Source organism: Podarcis pityusensis (genome assembly GCF_964106645.2).
Source record: "Podarcis pityusensis genome assembly, chromosome: 15".
NCBI lineage: Eukaryota > Metazoa > Chordata > Lepidosauria > Squamata > Lacertidae > Podarcis > Podarcis pityusensis.
In genome coordinates this window covers 2,269,590-2,286,670 of record NC_138040.1, presented here as the reverse complement: position 1 = coordinate 2,286,670, position 17,081 = coordinate 2,269,590, and the positions used below count along the sequence as shown (strand labels likewise).

Below are 17,081 nucleotides of genomic sequence, written 5' to 3'. Positions count from 1 at the left end.
GCTATGCCCATGGCAGAGGTCCCACCCCAAAACAGAGAATCCCCATGTTTTAATTTTCACATTAAAAATTAGAAGTCATTAATAACTGACTAATGGATGCTAATAATGCCTCAACATATTCCACAGGATTAAGCCCTACTCTCCAGATAAGCCTAGCCCACCCTGCAACATGAGCCCCGCCCCAGCACGAGACCCCGCCCCTGTTCGAATGAAGCCACGCCCACAAACAGAACATCAACTCATTTAGCACGAGAAAGCCCCGCCTCCCAGGAGCCGCCTGACCCGCCCTGCGCCACGAGACCCCCCCCCCGCGACCGAGCCCCGCCCCCTGCGACCGAGCCCCGCCTCCCCCTCACCGGTTGCGCCGCATCCACTCCATGAGGGCGCGCACTTCGGGGACGTTGGCCAGGTCCGGCTGGGCTGCCCCGAACTGGTCCGGGAAGCTGCGGTTGAGGTCTTTCCCCCTGGCGTTCTCCCTCCCGGAGGGGTCCTGCTGGGCGCCGCAGTCGCCCTCCTCGGCGCGGGCGAAGCCGTCCGGATTGAGGCTGGGCATGAGGTAGAGGTCGGTGCCGTTGAGGAGGCGCTGCGCCCGGGGCTCCCCGCGCAGCCACCCCGCAACCAGCTCGCGGGCCAGGCGGACCACCAGGGCCCTGCCCAGGGCCTCGTCGCCGTGCATGTTGGCCACCAGCTTGACTTGCGGGCGGCCCGGGATGGGGGGTCCGCCCACCGGGTCCCCGACGTCGCCGCTCCCGCTGCCGGGCTCCGGCAGGTCGGCGCTGAGGCGCAGCACCCACAGCTCCCGGCCTTCGCCCGAGCGGCCGATGGAGAAGAGCCTGGCCAAGCCGCGAGGGGCCTCGTCCTCCGCCAAGCGGCGCAGCGACGCCCCCAGCTCCGCTTCGTCCAGGTAGCGCGTCACCGCCCCGCCGGCAGCCGAGGGCTCCGTGGAGGCCGCCGCCTCCGCTTTCTTAATGTGTGCCGCCTCCGCCCCGCGCCGCCACAACAAAAATAAGAAGAAGAATGAGGATAAAGCTAAGGGCAATAGACCGCCGCCGCTGCCGCCCCTGCCCGCCATCGCCGCCTCAGATGTGACAGGCCGCTCGCCCGCCGCCGCTGAGGGGAGGAAAAGTGCTCGCTGAGGTAACTCGACACTCGATTGGCCAGGAGGGAGCAGGGCAGCGCGCCAATCGGAGAAGACGGCAAACAGCCAATAGGAAAGGGGAAGGGGGGAAGAGAGCTAATAAGAAAGGCTGGAGGGCGGGCTAAAGGCGCGAAAGAGGGCGTTGTTTAACCCCTGAGGGGCCGGAGAAGAGAGAAAAAGCGTTTCGAGGTTGGTGAATAGTTGGGAGAGATAGAACGGGAATCTATGGATGGAAAGAAGCGGGGGAGAGAGAAAGGGGGCGGGAGAAAGAAGGACGAAAGCCAATGAAAGACGACAGAGGAGATGACGGAGAGGTTGAGGGGCGGGGCTGAAAGCGGGAGACGTGGAAAGAGTAGAGAGGATGTCGACGTAACCAACTGTTCACGTGAGTGGGATACCCGCGTGTGCAGCGTCACGTCTGGAAGAGAAAACACGGAGATTTCTCAGATTTATCTATCATCTTGTTTAGCTATTGTATTTTTATCCTGCATGTCTTACAAATTAATTTAAAAAAACAAAATAACAAACGTTAAAAAAGCCAGATAGATACTGACCGTGATCTTGCAAAAAAGACCAATTTCCCTTAAAAGGGTCCGTTTCCTTTGATAACATAAAACGAGCCTTCTGGATCTGACCAAACGGACTCCAACCAGTCCAGCCTCCTGTTGCCGCAATGGCCAGTCACCTCGCTACTTTTGATAACCATTAACTGATATTTTGCCTGTAAACTGCAAGATTCTGTGTGTTTGACTGTATTCTAGTGGCTGATCCGAGATCATAATAAAGATTAATTGAGCATCAGATATTCACAGTGGTGAGAGAACACAGCCACTTGTGTTTAGTAGCCATAGATGGTCTCATCCTCCATAAAATTGTTCAATATTTTAAAGTCATTCAAGTTAGTGACCATCACTGCATCTTGCAGTGTATGCAGAGTAAAGTCCATACATAAGTTGGCAAAGGCTGCCCCAGAATATCTGAAGATAATGGACTTTTTGGACGGGGACACTAGGATCAGCTTCGTGGTCAGTTGGTGCCACAGGTGGGAAGGAAAACACCTGCAGGCTGACAAACCCTTTCAAGGTTTGTTTGCCGAGGTTTTCTTGAGACTGACGTATGCAGAGTTGTGAAATCAAGGAAGCTGAGCGGGCTTGGGAGAAGGCATTGACCCTGCAGGAATTCCTCTGTAGGAACATTGTTCTCATAATGGGACTAAAGCCATGAATGATTCGTGACTCACTCGCACCCCTGTGGTTGCTGGCTGGTGTTTATCCATCCCATAATGCAGCCAGCCATTAGGTCTGCTCTGTGGTTCTGCATCTGTTGCACTTAAACCTTTTAACATTTGGACCCCCGAAAGATAAGAGAGAAAGAAGCAATGGCTCACTGAGAATGTATTCTCTTTGAAGCGTGTTGCACTTAACAGGAGCTGCTCATGAGAAGAAGTTTCCCTTGGATCCCATGCAGGGTTTTGAAAGCCTCTTCAGAAGTAACCAGGACAAAACAAGGCCAAAAGCCATTTGTCATGAGAATGAATTGAATGTTAAGACTTTGTTGTCAAGTAGAAAGAAACATGAAACATGGAATATCTTTTCCTATATGGAATTAGAGACACCCACCCTGTGTTTGGAGGGTGAGGAAATGCAGTTTCTCTACAGTCAAGTGGATTTCGATGATGTGCAAGTTTAACCAAAAAAGTCTCTCTCACACACACACTAATTTTCTATTTTATTTTTTCCAAGTCATGTACAAATATATAATATACAATATTAATTAAGGAGAGGAGAGAAAGTGAAGCAAATAAAGAAAAATAATGATGCACATTTCCCTTCTCGTTCTCTGCGTAACATATTCAAAGAAAATAAGTAAATTATAAAACATAAATGTACATGGATTTACATTTTTCTGCACTCCATTACACCAGTACATTATAAACACTCCATTTTGCCACAAAACTGTTGTGAGATTATCTGTCCTTCTTTATTTTGATTACCATAGTCTGTTTCAGTCACATCCTCTGTCCAACGTTCCAGTCTTCCAATGTGGAAGTTCTTGTTCTGATATAACATGGATATTCTTTGTCACTTGTCAGTACCTAAATCTTTGATGGATCCTAAGTGTATGATTAATGGATCCACTGGGAGTATATAACATGCAATCGTTTCTATTTCTTTTAACACTTTGCTGCAGAATATCTGGTTCCAAGATAAAGATCCATTAAGCCCATTAAATACGCTGCAAATTGGCACTATTCATTTTACAACTCCCAACAGAAATCGCTTGCTGTTCTATATGTATGATTAGGACATGATGGTATCGGATGCATTAGACCTGCATTTTATATGTATGAATGTATTTTTAGCTTTTATTCTCTTTTATCTTTATCCTGGTTTTAATCTTTGCATTATTTTGTAAATTGCTTCAAGCTACTTTTTGTGACAAAAGTACAGTAATAAGTGCAATAAATAATAGTATCACTATTGCATGATTAACTCAACTTTGAGATTAACACTTATAGTTTGCTGTGGAATATTTAACCAGAGCCACTGTCACACAATCATAAATATAACCAAAATCTTCCCATTTCTGCTGGTAATTATTTTCTTTTGATTCTTTGTTGCATCTCATTCATATGATTTATTTGATCATTTTTGCAAGTTATATTTTGACACCCTACGTTCAAATTCCAGTATTTCCAGGAGAGGACCCTGTTTTGCAACTAAAAGTCTGAGTAATATTTCATAACTGTAAATATTGGAAGGATTGTGGTCCTTTTTGTTGCCCTCTTTCAGTCTCTTCCTTTTCCTTCTCTTCCCTAACAGCCACAGACCTGCCTGGGAGCACTTTAAAAAATGTTTTTATTAAAAGATTTTATTGGGTAGCAAAGGTACATACACTGTCTCAGTTTTTAGTCTGTAGAGTTCTTTGTTCAGGTTATTTATATTCAGTGTGAGACATTACTGTCGTAGGCAGCATGCAGTTGGGGGCGAGAGAAGTGGGGAGAGAGCAGAGAGGAGGAAGAAGAGGGAGACAGCAAACTTTCAGTCTATTACATAGTGTACGAGTGGGGCTTTTGTGTCAGCGTCAAGTGAATAGGTATCCTATTCTTATGGGTGGTGAGAGAGACCAAAAGGCCCAGGGTGAGCACTTTGAAATATTGTGTCTGCTGTGTCTTTACTAGGTCATGAGGTTCCCTTCTCCCCTTTATACCTGTCTGAAACCTGGTCCAAACCAGGTCTAAGACCGGGAGGTTAAGAATGTGGAAAGTGAGCTTTTCAGCTTATCACGTCCTAGATCTCCTTTCTTCTCAGGTGTGTGGGGCTTTCAGTTACATGCCGGACCTGACTGGTGACGACTAATTAATTACGTTTTGTGGCTATTTCAACATGTTCCCAAGAAAAGCTCTAAGGATTGGCACTCCCTTTCCATCTGGTCTCATAGCCTGGGCTTGCAGTTGGTGGACGCCAATTTCCTGCAGTGGCTGTTGCCAGATGCTTCCAAAGAAGGCACAGAAACCTCCACGGTGCACAGCAAATCTTTCTGTCTAATTGCAAAATTGTAGTCTTGTGACAAATGTAATGGAGATGCCTGGTCTAGCTCTCTGTCAGCCTGGATATTTTGTGCCCCCTAATTTCCAGGGAACCGACCCAATTCTCACAGTGGTGATCATCAGCATAGTGGTTTAAGGAACAATGAGCAAGCCCCCATTTTTAAATCTCAACTCTGATCTAACTGAATAGTGTGGCATGGGAAACTGCCACCTCTTCTCTTTAGCTCCCACCAATAAAGTAGCCATAGAGATTACCTCAATCCTGTACGCAAAGCACTTGAAGCACATTTTCAAAAGTTGAATTTTACATTACCACACTTACAGCAGGGTCCTGGCTGAAGTGTGAGCCTCCTGCACCCTCTAAGCCACGTTGCATTCAGTCTCCTCCATCCTACAGTTTGGAAATAGAAGGAAAGCAAATATCCCAAGGCTGCAAAAGGGCAGCCCTAAATCTTATGCTTCTGCTCCCCCTGGTGGCAACTCTCATCATTCAAGAAATTGGAATTTAATAAATGACTGCGAGCTTAGCCACATTAGGCACATGAAAGAACACCCCATCCAATTTGACAGCAAGTAGGAGTGACTGAAAAGTGGTAAGTGGCCCAATTGGTTACCTTTTCTGAGACACTTCTGTGCCAGCTTCCTTCTGACCTTTGTGCTAGAGCACATCTCCATTAGGTTCAGTGTTGTGTTATTTTGGCAGGATCTAAGGCTGCTCCTTTTCAGATTTTAGTTCTCTTTGGATAAAGTTTGAAAAATGGTTCTCCTTGGATCAGAGCAGTGGAATAGCAAAGATCCTGCCATGTGGCCTTGGTCCCATTAAGAGTCATCCAAATGCTACCCCCCTCAACACCACCTGCCCTGTGTGCACTGACTTTGCCCCAGTGCTTCTCATAATAACCCCAGGCCTGGCCCAAGTGGGTTTAGAACTAGCCAGCATTTTCCACTTTAAAATCTTGCATCCAAAGCAAGGCAAGGGGTTAACAGTGGCTACAGCTCATGTAGGTGAAGTCTGTCAAATGTATTAAACAATAGCACATTTTATGGCAATGGCTGTCAACATTAGTATACAATTTCCAGAGAATAATGCTGGCTGTTGCCCTGAGCATGAGGTAAAATGACCTGTTAATTATGTATATTTCTTTCTTTTCTTTCTATTTGGATTGATGCCAAATAGTTTCTTCTCAACCTTTTGGCTTCAGGGATGAGGAGCTGACATAACATTGGATTGGATCTTGTTGGACTTTGTAGCTTAGGCGAGTAATAAATTCTGCTTCAGCAGAGCGAAGAGATGGGCAGAATGCTGTGACTCGCTAGCGCAAGATGTAGGATATTAGGATCTGGCAACCTGGCTCTCCTCAAAGGTGGCCTTTGACCACCTTGTACAACAAAGGTGTGCACTAAGGCATCCCCTTAGCACCCAGTGCTGTTAGAGGGGAAGGGCATTCTGCCCACAGAAGGACTGTGTGCTGCCTTCAGAGTCAAAATCAGGGGTGGTTGACCCATGATAGATGCACTTTGCTGCTTGTTACTCATTGCCTCAGCCATGGCCATAAATCTGGGAAAGGTTTTTGGCCAGCTTCCTTTTGGGAGAGAGAAGCACCCAGTGTTTACCCAGGAAGTCCTTAAGAGAACGCGGCCTTGAACTCGAGTGGATCACTTGTCTCTGCACGGCAATAAAGACATATAACCACGGGTGCCTATAAAAGCCCAAGGAAGGCCGTGGTTTGCTCTCTATTTCAAGACAAGTGCCCACGCGATTGGCCTTTCCCAACGTAAGTGTCAGTATTTGGCAGAGAAGAGGGCAGTGGGGTAGCGAGGTGGCATTTCCTGGGGTGGGGGGCTATTTCTCATAGCTCCCTGAAATGTGGAAGGCATTTGTAGACCCCGGGCTGTTGGGTGAAGAAGTATGTGTTCAGGGAATTTTTAAATGTGTGACGTTTTGATGTATTTTTAATCCTTGTTATAAGTCGCCCAGAGTGGCTGGGGAAACCCAGCCAGATGGGCGGGGTACAAATAAATTATAATTATTATTATTATTATTATTATTATTATTATTATTATTATTGGTTCTGACTTTGGGGTGGGTGAGCTTGGGTGACTTGGGCGCTCCTCCAACCTTATGGGGGGCAATCACTACCACGAGGCACACAGTGACTCTCTCCTGCCTCCTTTCTGCTGCAGGTCTTGGGCCAGAGATCTTCGCAGATGGCCTCAGGGGGGATGACAGGCATCCTTTGCAGGACACCTCTCTTCATCTTCGCACTTTTGCCTTGTGCTGTCACAGGTACGCAACCAGCGTGGGTCCTCACCTGAGCTTCCCAATGGAGTTCTGCATCTGAATTGGGGGAAGATTAAATGATCCTCTCTTCTTACTCATTCAGCCAAACTGTTGATTTTTGGAATCAGGACAGCTGTTGATGCTATTTTTTAAGAGTCTGTCTGTCTTTTTTTACAAAACTTTGCTTCATGGGACTGACGTCTTTCCCCCTCCCCAGGCACCCATCTGGCTATCAATGGCAACACTGCTGACTACCAGCTGTCAACAAAGCCAGGCGTAGCAGAGTCCCTCGTGTGCACAGTGCACAACAACAGTCAGGGAGAAGAGCTGCTCTGGTTCCGAGGGGACACACAGGTCGACCTGAAAGATGGAAACAAAGTGAATGCCAGCAGCATCTGCATCTACCCCGTCGCTGTAGATGACAATGGAGTTTCCTTTACCTGCAAGTTGGCCCGAGATGGATCTGTCATGATGTCTGTGGTCCTGGATGTCCGTTGTGAGTGGCCAGCTCTGTGCTACTGAGGAAGGGAGGCAGTGCCTGTAGGCTGGGTTCTCTACAGAATTTCAGATAGATAGATAGATAGATAGATAGATAGATAGATGATAGATAGATAGATAGATAGATACACACACATACATAAATATGAGAGAATCTAGTCCATTTTTATATTAGATTTCTCTCCTTTTTTGCCCAGAAATTAAATGGCATTTAAAATTAAATCTGATTTTTATAGAACCAGGGGGTGGCACCCTCCCTGTGGAACGCCCTCCCATCAGATGTCAAGGAAATAAACTACACAATTTTTAGAAGAGATCTGAAGGCAGCCCTGTATCGGGAAGTTTTTAACGTTTCACGTGTTATTATGTTTTATATTCTGCTGGAAGCTGCCCAGAGTAGGTGAGGAAACCCAGCCAGATGCGTGGGGTATAAATAATAAAATAATTGGTTTCTGTGCAGTTACAGACCTGGGTGCTCTGCCTGCACAATGACAGAAGCAACCTTGGTTTTTTAAAAAAATATTGTTTTTTAATGGTTGCTATTTTGTGTTTTGTCATTTGGGACCAGTGCTACAGCACTTGAGGAGTTTTACAAGCCGCCCCCTTCTCTCTGCTCTGAATATTCATTCAAGCGTAATATCAAAGAATTGAGGAATGGGAGCTGTTGAATGTGATCCTTTGTTGTTCTCCACAGTCCCCCCCATCCTCAGTGGAGAAGACCCTCCCCCACAGGAAGAACAGGCCGATGTGACGCTGGATTGCCACACAAAGGCCAACCCTCCTGCTCAGATGGCCTGGTATAAGGACAACAGCTTTCTGACCCTGGAGAAATCCCGTTACCACATTTATCAGACCAGCGAGCTCTTTCAGTTGACCATTGCAAAGGCCCAGATATCCGACAATGGGATATACACCTGCGTGGCTAGTTTGGATGGGATAACAGAGAAGAGGGATTTTCACCTGACTGTTGAAGGTAATGCAACTGCTGTGATGTGGCTGGCCCACTGGCCACTTGGGGCCTGTAGCCCAGCCAGCTGAAGTCTTCTTGCTGGGTGCTTGCCTTGATGTCTTTGACATCTTCCCTTCCTACCTGTGTTGGCTGCAGGCAGGTCTTGCCTTGTGCAAGGTCATCTTCAAAGACCAGGATATTAAGCCTGAAAGCACACACAGGGGTCAGCTTTCTCTCTGGTTCACCTTATGAAGGCAGGACCAGCCCTCTAAATCCCTCAGGAGCTGCTGCGTTATCAGCAGCTCAGTGTTTGTAACTGGGAGCAAATGAAATCAAGGCCCTGGTAGTCATTTCAAAGAAGCCATTTGTTTGCTGTGTCTAGATCAGCAGGTTGGGGAAGCTCAGTACCTCCAGGCCTGTCTCTCCGGCACTCAGAACACTCCCCAGCCCTGCTCCAGGCTCACCTCAAGTGCTTTCCCCTGTCTTTGAATTCTTGTAATGCCTCTCGCTTACCTGGGTGGAGAATAGAGAGAGGGGAGTGTGCATCAGCCTCTGGCTTTTGTGTGGCTGGAGTTTTAAGGGGATAGTAAGAGTCACTGCCATAGTTCTGCACTCCTTTGCCTTTGGCCCTGGCCACCTCTGGGATGTGACCTCTGGAAGGCTGCAACAAGGGAACATGTCCCTCGACTCCACTGCTCCTGGACTAGATTCTTTGGATGAGGGACTAAAGGCTTAATGGTTAATGAGAGCCAGTGTGGTGTAGTGGTTAGGAGCAGTAGTCTCGTAATCTGGGGAACCGGGTTCGTGTCTCCGCTCCTCCACATGCAGCTGCTGGGTGACCTTGGGCTAGTCACACTTCTTTGAAGTCTCTCAGCCCCACTCACCTCACAGAGTGTTTGTTGTGGGGGAGGAAGGGAAAGGAGAATGTTAACCGCTTTGAGACTCCTGAAGGGGAGTGAAAGGCGGGATATCAAATCCAAACTCTTCTTCTTCTGCCGCCTTTGGATTAGATGACCTTTGGATCCCATCCCTCACCCTAGTTCCTGAGTATAGACTCAAAGGCACCACCCAGAATATTAAGCATCTGGTTCATGCTCACAATTTGAGATCCGGGAGTGGCTGGTAGGAGCCAGCATTTGGCAAGATCAGGACTGCCATATCTTCGCTGCCCCTGTGGACCTCCTGAACACACTCTTGTTCCATTTATGGCTCTAGGAGGGCATAAAACACTCTCAGCCTTTCAGAGCCGTCAAGTCAGCAGCCTCCTGTGTTTGGGGAGAGACCAGTGGTAGACCAGGCACCTTGCATGCAGGTTCAGTCTCAGGCAGCTCCAAGTAGCAGGTGATGGGAAGAACCTCTCTCTGCCAGAGACCCTGGAGAGATGCTGCCAGTCAGAGTAGGCTGTGCTGAGACAGCCTGACCTGGTGTAAGGTAGCTTCTGATGTTGACTGAATACATTTAATAGCATTGATACTCCATGTCCAAAATCCAGCTGAGAAGGCGGGTTGCATTTATTCTCCCAACAGAAGGGAATCTCCCTTTCCCAATGGAGGCTGTCATTGCTGCGGCTGTGGTCGTTTTCTTCACTATCCTCTTTGGCATTGTGGCTCGATGGAAGCGGATTGCAAAGGTAAGAAGGACCTGGTATGTTAGAACATCAGAAGAGAGCCTGGCTGCTGGATCAGACCCAAGGGGGGCCCATCTGGTCCAACATCCTGTTCTCACAGTAGCCAACTAGATGCCCCAATTGGATGCCCACAGGCAGGATCTGAGCACAACAGCATCACCCTTCCCCCTGTGGTTTCCAACAGCTGGTATTCAGAGGCCTCCTACCTCGGACACTGGCTAGTTGTCACTGATAGCCGCCTCCTCCATCATGAATTTGTCTTGTCCTCTTTTAAAGCCATCCAAGTTGGTAGCCATCACTGCCTCTTTTTGAAGGCAAATTCCATAGTTTAACTATATGCTGTGAGAAGGTCCCTTTCTTTTGTCTGTCCAGATATTGTTTCATTCTGGAAGCTAAAGAGGCACCCAAATGTATCACCACCCTTTATTAGGCGGCAGAGACCAGCGGGGAAACCCTTTGCGTTGCCTCAGCCAGCAGGGGGCGCCATTCAGGGAACCCCTTTCTGACCCAGACATGGTGTTGTGCTTCAGACTGAAATGCCTCCCACCCACAGCCCTTTTCCCCATCTTCTGCTTGCTTTGTTGAAAATGAGGAAGTAGCAAGGAGCAAGCGGGGTTGAAAGGAGGTGGGGGAGACACTTCCAGCCACTCCATTTCAACAGGGCTGAGGGCTCTGTGTCAGGTGGGAACCAAAGCTGCTCCTGTGTTGTAGCTCAGCCGGTTAGAGCGTGGTGCTGATAACACCAAGGTCATGGGTAACTGGTGCTGGCCGGCTGCATATTCCTGAAATGCAGGGGGTTAGACTGCACGATTGTTGGAGTCCCTTCCAACTCTACAGTTCCATGATTCTATGTACACATTTGCAAGATTTCTACTTGCTACTACTTCCTAGCATAGGGGTAGCGCTCCTGTGTCCCTGCAGATGCTGTTGGGACTCCAATTCCCATCATTGCTGGCTGCTGGGAGTTGGGGTCTCAACCATACCTGGAAAGCCACAGGTGAGCCACCACTGCCCTGCCAAAACCACAGACTCAGCTCCCATCCGAAATGTATGCAGCTGGAAGACGTTAACTGACACCAGTGGCACTGAAACCCCTCCTTTTTTATTTTTATTTTAGTGCTTTGGGATAGGGTGCAACTCGTCAAGCAACACGTTTCTGTAAGTATTTTTGACACCAGTCCTTATTCAGAAAGTTCAGTGATGAAGCTGGCCCTAAAAACTCCTCCTCAAAGCAGGGCTGGCCAGAGGCATTGTGCAGCCTGAAGCAGAAAACCTAGAGGCACCCCCTTCTCTCCCAATCAATATGGGGCTTGTGAAGGAGCCTGTCAGCCCCCCCCCTTGCCTCAAGGGAAAATGCACCCCAGAACCACACCACCCCAGGCAAGCAAGAGGGAACCTGCAGTCTTCCCAAGAGAAGCCTACTTTGGAACTGCCATCCCTTGTTTTCTGGGTGCTGGAAGCTGCCTTTCAAAAGGACCCCAAAAGCACACAAGAGCAGGGTGTTGTGGCATGTTGGTGGTGGTGCTGCTGCTTTGTAGCCTGGCGTGCAACTTAGGAACCTGTGCCAAATGGGCACAAAACACAGCTATGTGGCTGCACAGGTGACCATGCGAAGAGCCACAGTTACAGACAAGCCCTCTTTTAGCTTTCTCCCTTTCTTTGATCTTTGAAGGTGGGAGTGTACACTCCAGTCTCATGGGATTTAAATCTAGCCACTGACCACAGAGCCAATGAAAGGGAACGTTGCTGTACTCTGGGTAAAGATCTGGCTCCGCTCTCAGCCCAACACAAGCCTTGTCTTACTTACTATATCTATATTATATTTATATCAGGCACCAGGCAAGAATGTTCCTCTATAACCAGGCCTGTGGCTGATTAATCTATGGTCTTTTAAATGTGCTTATAGGAGGGGGGTTATTTGTTTGTTTCGTCATTATGTTGTGTTCTCAGTTTGCATTGTTATGCTGTAAACCTGTAATCTTCTGATCAAGGGCGGTATACAAATTTAAATCATCATCTAGCCAAGATGGGGTTTGTTTGTTTTTTTAAAAAATGTTGTGCTCCTTTCAGATGTGTTTACTTTTTATCTGTTTTCTTCCCTTCCAGGTGAAGGAATTCCTCCACTGGAGCAAGCAAAGGAGCACCCCTGCCCATCACCACAGATGACAAGACCCTTCCAGCTTTTAAGGGCCCTGGTTCAGAGGCCTCTTTGATAGCATTTGCTAGCATCTGCTGTCTGACAGTCTGACAGTTGCTCCTGTAGGTTTAAGTGCATATATTTGGCTTACAATTGAGAAAGTCAGGCTGGCCAGACCTTTGGTGTTTTACCAAGGTAAAATATTAACTTCAGGCTTGCCATTCAAATGCCCAAACTGCAAATCAGGAATGGGGAATTTGTGTTTCTCTAGATGCTGCCAAACCCCATCCTCACTGACTGCAGGCTATACTGGCTGAGGCTAATGAGAGGTGGAGTCCTAATGCCACCCAGAGGACCAAAGGCTTCCCTGTCCTTGCAGATTATTTTAAAAAGTAAATATAGAGTTAACACACTGGTTGCTGTTTTGCTACAGAGCCAGGTTCAAGGTCTTCATGTTAACTCACAAAGCTCTAAACAACTTGGGACCAAGGTACCTTAAGGACTGCCTGATCCTTTATTCTCCACCTTGATCCCTGAGATCCTCTGGTGGGCCACCTCTGGGGGGAGTGTTCTCCATGCCCCAGAAGTTCAGCTGGCCTTCACTAGGGACTGAACCTTTCATGGAGTGGGCTCTGCCCTGTGGAACTATCTGCCAGTAGAGGTTTAGCAGGAACCACCCCAGCCTTCCTTCAGACGTCTCTTGAAATTTGCACTTTTTAAACACAATATGATTTTGTTCCTTTTAACCAACCAGTACTGATTGCTGTTTCGTTGTTTTTTCTAATTATGTTTTACATATATTTATGTAAACAATCATAAATATTCAAACAAACAAATAAATACAGTATCAATACAAATACCTGTGTGAAGAATGATTGCAGGTGTGTCTTCCGCTGCTGCCTTCAGGCATCTCCCTTTTTAAGAAGGCCCTGCATAACCTGAAATGAAGCCTTGGAAAAAATAGGATTTGATCATTACTTTGCTGGTCAATATCTGCTATGGGCTCTTAATTTGTCCTTCTCCCCACCTACACAGGGAGCTTTTGACAAAACCAAACCAGGAAAGTATCATCCCAGCAGCCTTAAACAGTCCCTGACCCGTCTGTCTGCATTGGGGGTGGCAAACGTTTCTGTCTCATTAGCTTATTTTCATGGAACATCTTACTGGCGTGGCTCTAAGAAAGCCTCTCTTTTCCAGTGGGGCAGCCTCCTGCTTTGTGATAGAGGGAGCAAATTTGCATTTTTATTTTGTGAAATGGTTTTACAGGGGAAAGCAGAATGCGTCGGTTGAGCACAGCTGGGGAGAAGTTTGCGACTATGTTAACTGAGGGAAGTCTGGCATCACCAAGTGTTCTAGGCCTAAGAAAATGTTTTGCTATTTCAGCCCTGGTGCTTTTCTTCAGTTTTTGGACTACAACTCCCATCAACTAGGAGGGCACCAGGTTGGTGAAGGCTGCCCCACGGCTATTACAAGGAATTATGCCGTATCAGGGCCACGTTGCGCATTCTGCTGCCCGCTACACAAAGTGTAACGATCGCACCAGAAGAAAATTGCCCATTTTATTAGCGTGGCCCAGGCACTGCCGGGCTGCATGCTCCCCTCCCTATAGCTATGTGATCCCGAATTGAGGAGTGGCTGTCTGACTCATGTCCACCTTGCCAATAAGTATGATGATACACAATACTTTTGCAGGGCTAGGAGAAGAAAAGCTATAAACAGAGCACCCTCGTTTACTTCTGAGCAGGCCTACCTACATCCGAATGAGTTACAAGCACCTTTTGTTTCCCTGCCATGGTGGGCAATGCAGAAAGTTTTTATTATTATTATTATTGTGTATCAGGCTGTAGTTAAAGGCACAGGAGCCGAGCCAGACAGCAAAAAGCATAAAAGTTGGCAGCACTTTGGGCCTCTGCTCTTTTCAGGATTGCTGGCTTCTTGCTCCATGAAGACCACTTGGCACCAAGGCAGAGGCTTGTGCATTTGTTTTATTTCAACAATATTTTTCTGCTTAATCACAGTGGTCTCTAAGTGATGCATAAATAGGAAGTGTAGGTGGGGGGAAGAAATCAGCTGGTTGGCTGTTCCCAGCCCCAGGGAAGGTTTTGCTCAAAGCTGCTTAAAAACTCCAATCAAGACAATACACATTTACTGCCAGACTGACTGGTTGGTCAGCTCTGGCCTTTACCTTGGTTTTTATGGGTGCCCACACGGCACATCTTTTTTTTTAAAAAGTACTTCTTGGGAGCCTCTTGGCAGTCCCCTTCCCTTGCTTCCGCCCATCCCATTCCCATCAATTGTATACAATGATTATTATTTAATTGGGGAGAGAAAATGAAGTTCTAAGTGAACCACGAAAGGTGGAGCAAAGTGGTGCCCTCTCCATGTTGGGGGGTGTGCTCTTTAACATGTTTGTAAATGATCTGGAGGTGGAGGAGAGCAAGTTTGTAGATGATGCAGAAGCAGATAGTGGGTAAGTGAAGCCTCAAGGAGACTTCAAGTCTCTCTCTCACACACAAGTATATATTCCCCCCTGGTTACACCCTCTTTTTTTACAGGGTCAAAGTCTAGCTGGCTCATTTTATCTGTTCCAAGCTGCCAAACCAAAACTTTGATGGTGGATCATAAAAATAAAGCAATTTAAGAGGCGTGGAAGATGAGTAAGAGCCCAGCTAGCTCAGCCCAAAGCAGCCTTCCCATAACCAGGTGCTTTCCAGGTGCTGTGGACTATTAACTCCTGTAACTCCCAGATGGGGACAGATGGGAGTTATAGTCCAAAACACCTGGAGGGCAGGCACCAGGTTGGGGGAAGGCTGGTCCAGGGGAGCGTGTCGCCATTCTGGATGCTGTGCGGAGTCCAGTTCCCATTGGCTCAGCCCAGCATGCCCACTGGCCAGAGATGATAGTGTTGTAAGAAATTCCTCTGATTCCCTTACAGAGCCCAAATAGAGTCCCTCAGGAGGTCTTTATCAGTAGGAGAGAAAAGCAGAGGCCAACCAAGGTATACTGAAAACAGCTAGTAAGCCTGATCTTTATTTAAAAGGAAATAAACTGTTGCAACAGGGTCCCCACTCACCGCACGCAGGAGGGAGGAAAACCCCAAACAAAAGGAAACCAGAATTTTTATACCCTCTGATCCATAGATTGATCTCCCCACAGCCTGCCCACCAAGAGCATCAGATATATGTCATAGAAGGGAGGTACATCAGATAGAGTTACAGGTAAGTTTCACAGGATACAGGTAAGTCACTGACCCCTCGGGTGTCCGGAGTTTTATTTAACATTTATATGACCATTTAAATGGAGAGACAAAAGGAGAGGCAGGCATGGGTGCTTTTCCATCTGTCGGCCCAAAAGGTTTTCCTGCCAGTTCCGTTATCGCTCATCCTGATGTCGATAACATGCTAACAATTATGTTATGTACTGAAGTTTTCGCCCTGGGCCAGCAGGGGGATACTGTAGATAGTTTTCACTCAGGTCCACATATGCAAAGAAGGGATTGAAAGTGACGTTCAGTGATTGGATAGTTACAGAAAATGGTTACTGTTGCTTTGTAGTGCAGCTGGCTGAACGCTTCAGTTCAGTTCTGTTCTGGCCTGTGCATAAACAAGAGCTGTTTGAAGAATCGCTGTGTCGTCTGCTTTTGTTCACCCACAACTTAACAGATTACTCATTGTTATTACCCTTCACAGGAACAAGCCCACCATTAGGAATGCAAAGAGGAAGTGCTCAAAGAGTCTAAGGCAGGCATAGGCAAACTTGGCCCTCCAGATGTTTTGGGACTACAATTCCCACCATCCCTGACCACTGGTCCTTTTAGCTAGGGATAATGGGAGTTGTAGGCCCAAAACACCTAGAGGTTGCCTATGCCTGGTCTAAGGCTTGGGGGTGTCAGCTTAACAACATATAGAATGTATAGACTTAATTCATTATATTATCTTTTGTCTAAATAATAAACTTTATCGTTTTATCTATGGCGGTTCTTTGGCGTATGTACATACTGTGTAAATCACGTTAGGGCATTATGCGATGTATATGGAAACACTACTTGACAGCTTATGAATGAGCCTCAGCCATCCATTGAATAAAATGGTTTGACGTTGTGAATTGGTCGGTGTTATTCATTATAGGCACAGTAGGTGGCGCTGTCAGAGCTCCCTTGACGCTTTGAATAAGGGAAACCCGTTTGTTACCTTCCTACCAGATGTAACCTATCAGCTGTCATGCCCGTTTTCATTAATCTTACGATAATTTCTTATAACAATAGGAACACCAGCAACATCTCTGTTGTAAGGAAGCATGGCAGCCATCATTTAGCACAAGGGGCACTTTAGGACCCCCCAAAATTCATCTACTTTCCCTCTCCATGAAAGGAATGGGGGTGGGGAGTGGGGAGCAAGGCTGGATGGGAACTCACTGGTTTGGTTTTGCTTTTTAAGGAAATGTATTTTAACAGTGCTGTGTTTACTGTTTTCATTATCCTCTGCGTTTTAAGATTTTTTTAAAAAAAAAATATTGTTTTAATTCTATTAGAGCAGAGCTTTCCAAACTTTTCATGTTGATGACACATTTTAGACATGCATCATTTCGCGACACAGTAATTCAGTTTTACTAGCAAACCGGAGGTTAAACCAACCCCTTTCCAGCCCAGGGAGGAGTGCAGGGAGTGTTTGCATGACACACCTACACGCTGCAGCAGACACGCGTGTCAAGACACAGTTTGGAGAGTTCTGTATTAGCGTTAATTAACTTTTTAGCGATTAGCTTCTACTGCCTTTTTTTTTTTTTTAGCTTTTTGTATATTATCTGTGTTATATGGAATTGTGTAAGCCGCCTTGGAAAAGGCATAATAATAATAATAATAATAATAATAATAATAATAAATATTCCAAGTACCTGTAACA

The 17,081-nt window shown here is 46.8% G+C and overlaps 2 protein-coding genes and 1 long non-coding RNA gene across 6 annotated transcripts in view; 1 reads left to right on the top strand and 2 right to left on the bottom strand.

Moving 5' to 3' along the window:
• Window positions 1-1,072, bottom strand: part of CPD (carboxypeptidase D) — a gene marked incomplete at its 5' end in the record, with an annotated part of 40,485 nt that extends 39,413 nt beyond the window's left edge. Inside the window, one exon of the mRNA XM_080982803.1 lies at window positions 357-1,072. Within this exon, the coding sequence (XP_080838929.1) occupies window positions 357-1,072 (716 nt within the window). The remainder of the gene's footprint in view (window positions 1-356) is intronic.
• Window positions 1,001-13,037, top strand: TMIGD1 (transmembrane and immunoglobulin domain containing 1; the record flags this gene model as incomplete). Of its 4 annotated transcripts, none has more annotated exons than XM_080983226.1 (7): window positions 1,001-1,137; window positions 6,873-6,975; window positions 7,187-7,465; window positions 8,162-8,440; window positions 9,943-10,046; window positions 11,161-11,201; window positions 12,150-13,037. In XM_080983226.1, exons 2-7 carry the CDS (start codon window positions 6,897-6,899, stop codon window positions 12,151-12,153), a joined length of 786 nt encoding a protein of 261 aa, XP_080839352.1. In that variant the 5' UTR covers window positions 1,001-1,137; window positions 6,873-6,896. The 4 variants fall into 4 exon arrangements, with proteins under 4 accessions (XP_080839352.1, XP_080839353.1, XP_080839351.1 ...); XM_080983227.1 differs by lacking the exon at window positions 1,001-1,137 and adding an exon at window positions 2,942-5,281; XM_080983225.1 differs by lacking the exon at window positions 1,001-1,137 and adding an exon at window positions 5,577-6,463.
• Window positions 7,192-9,935, bottom strand: LOC308464146. The gene is made up of 3 exons (XR_013979885.1): window positions 8,428-9,935; window positions 7,410-7,523; window positions 7,192-7,329 (listed from the first exon to the last, which is right to left on the bottom strand). It is a non-coding gene; the product is annotated as an uncharacterized lncRNA (long non-coding RNA).
• Window positions 13,038-17,081: the final 4,044 nt, after the last annotated feature.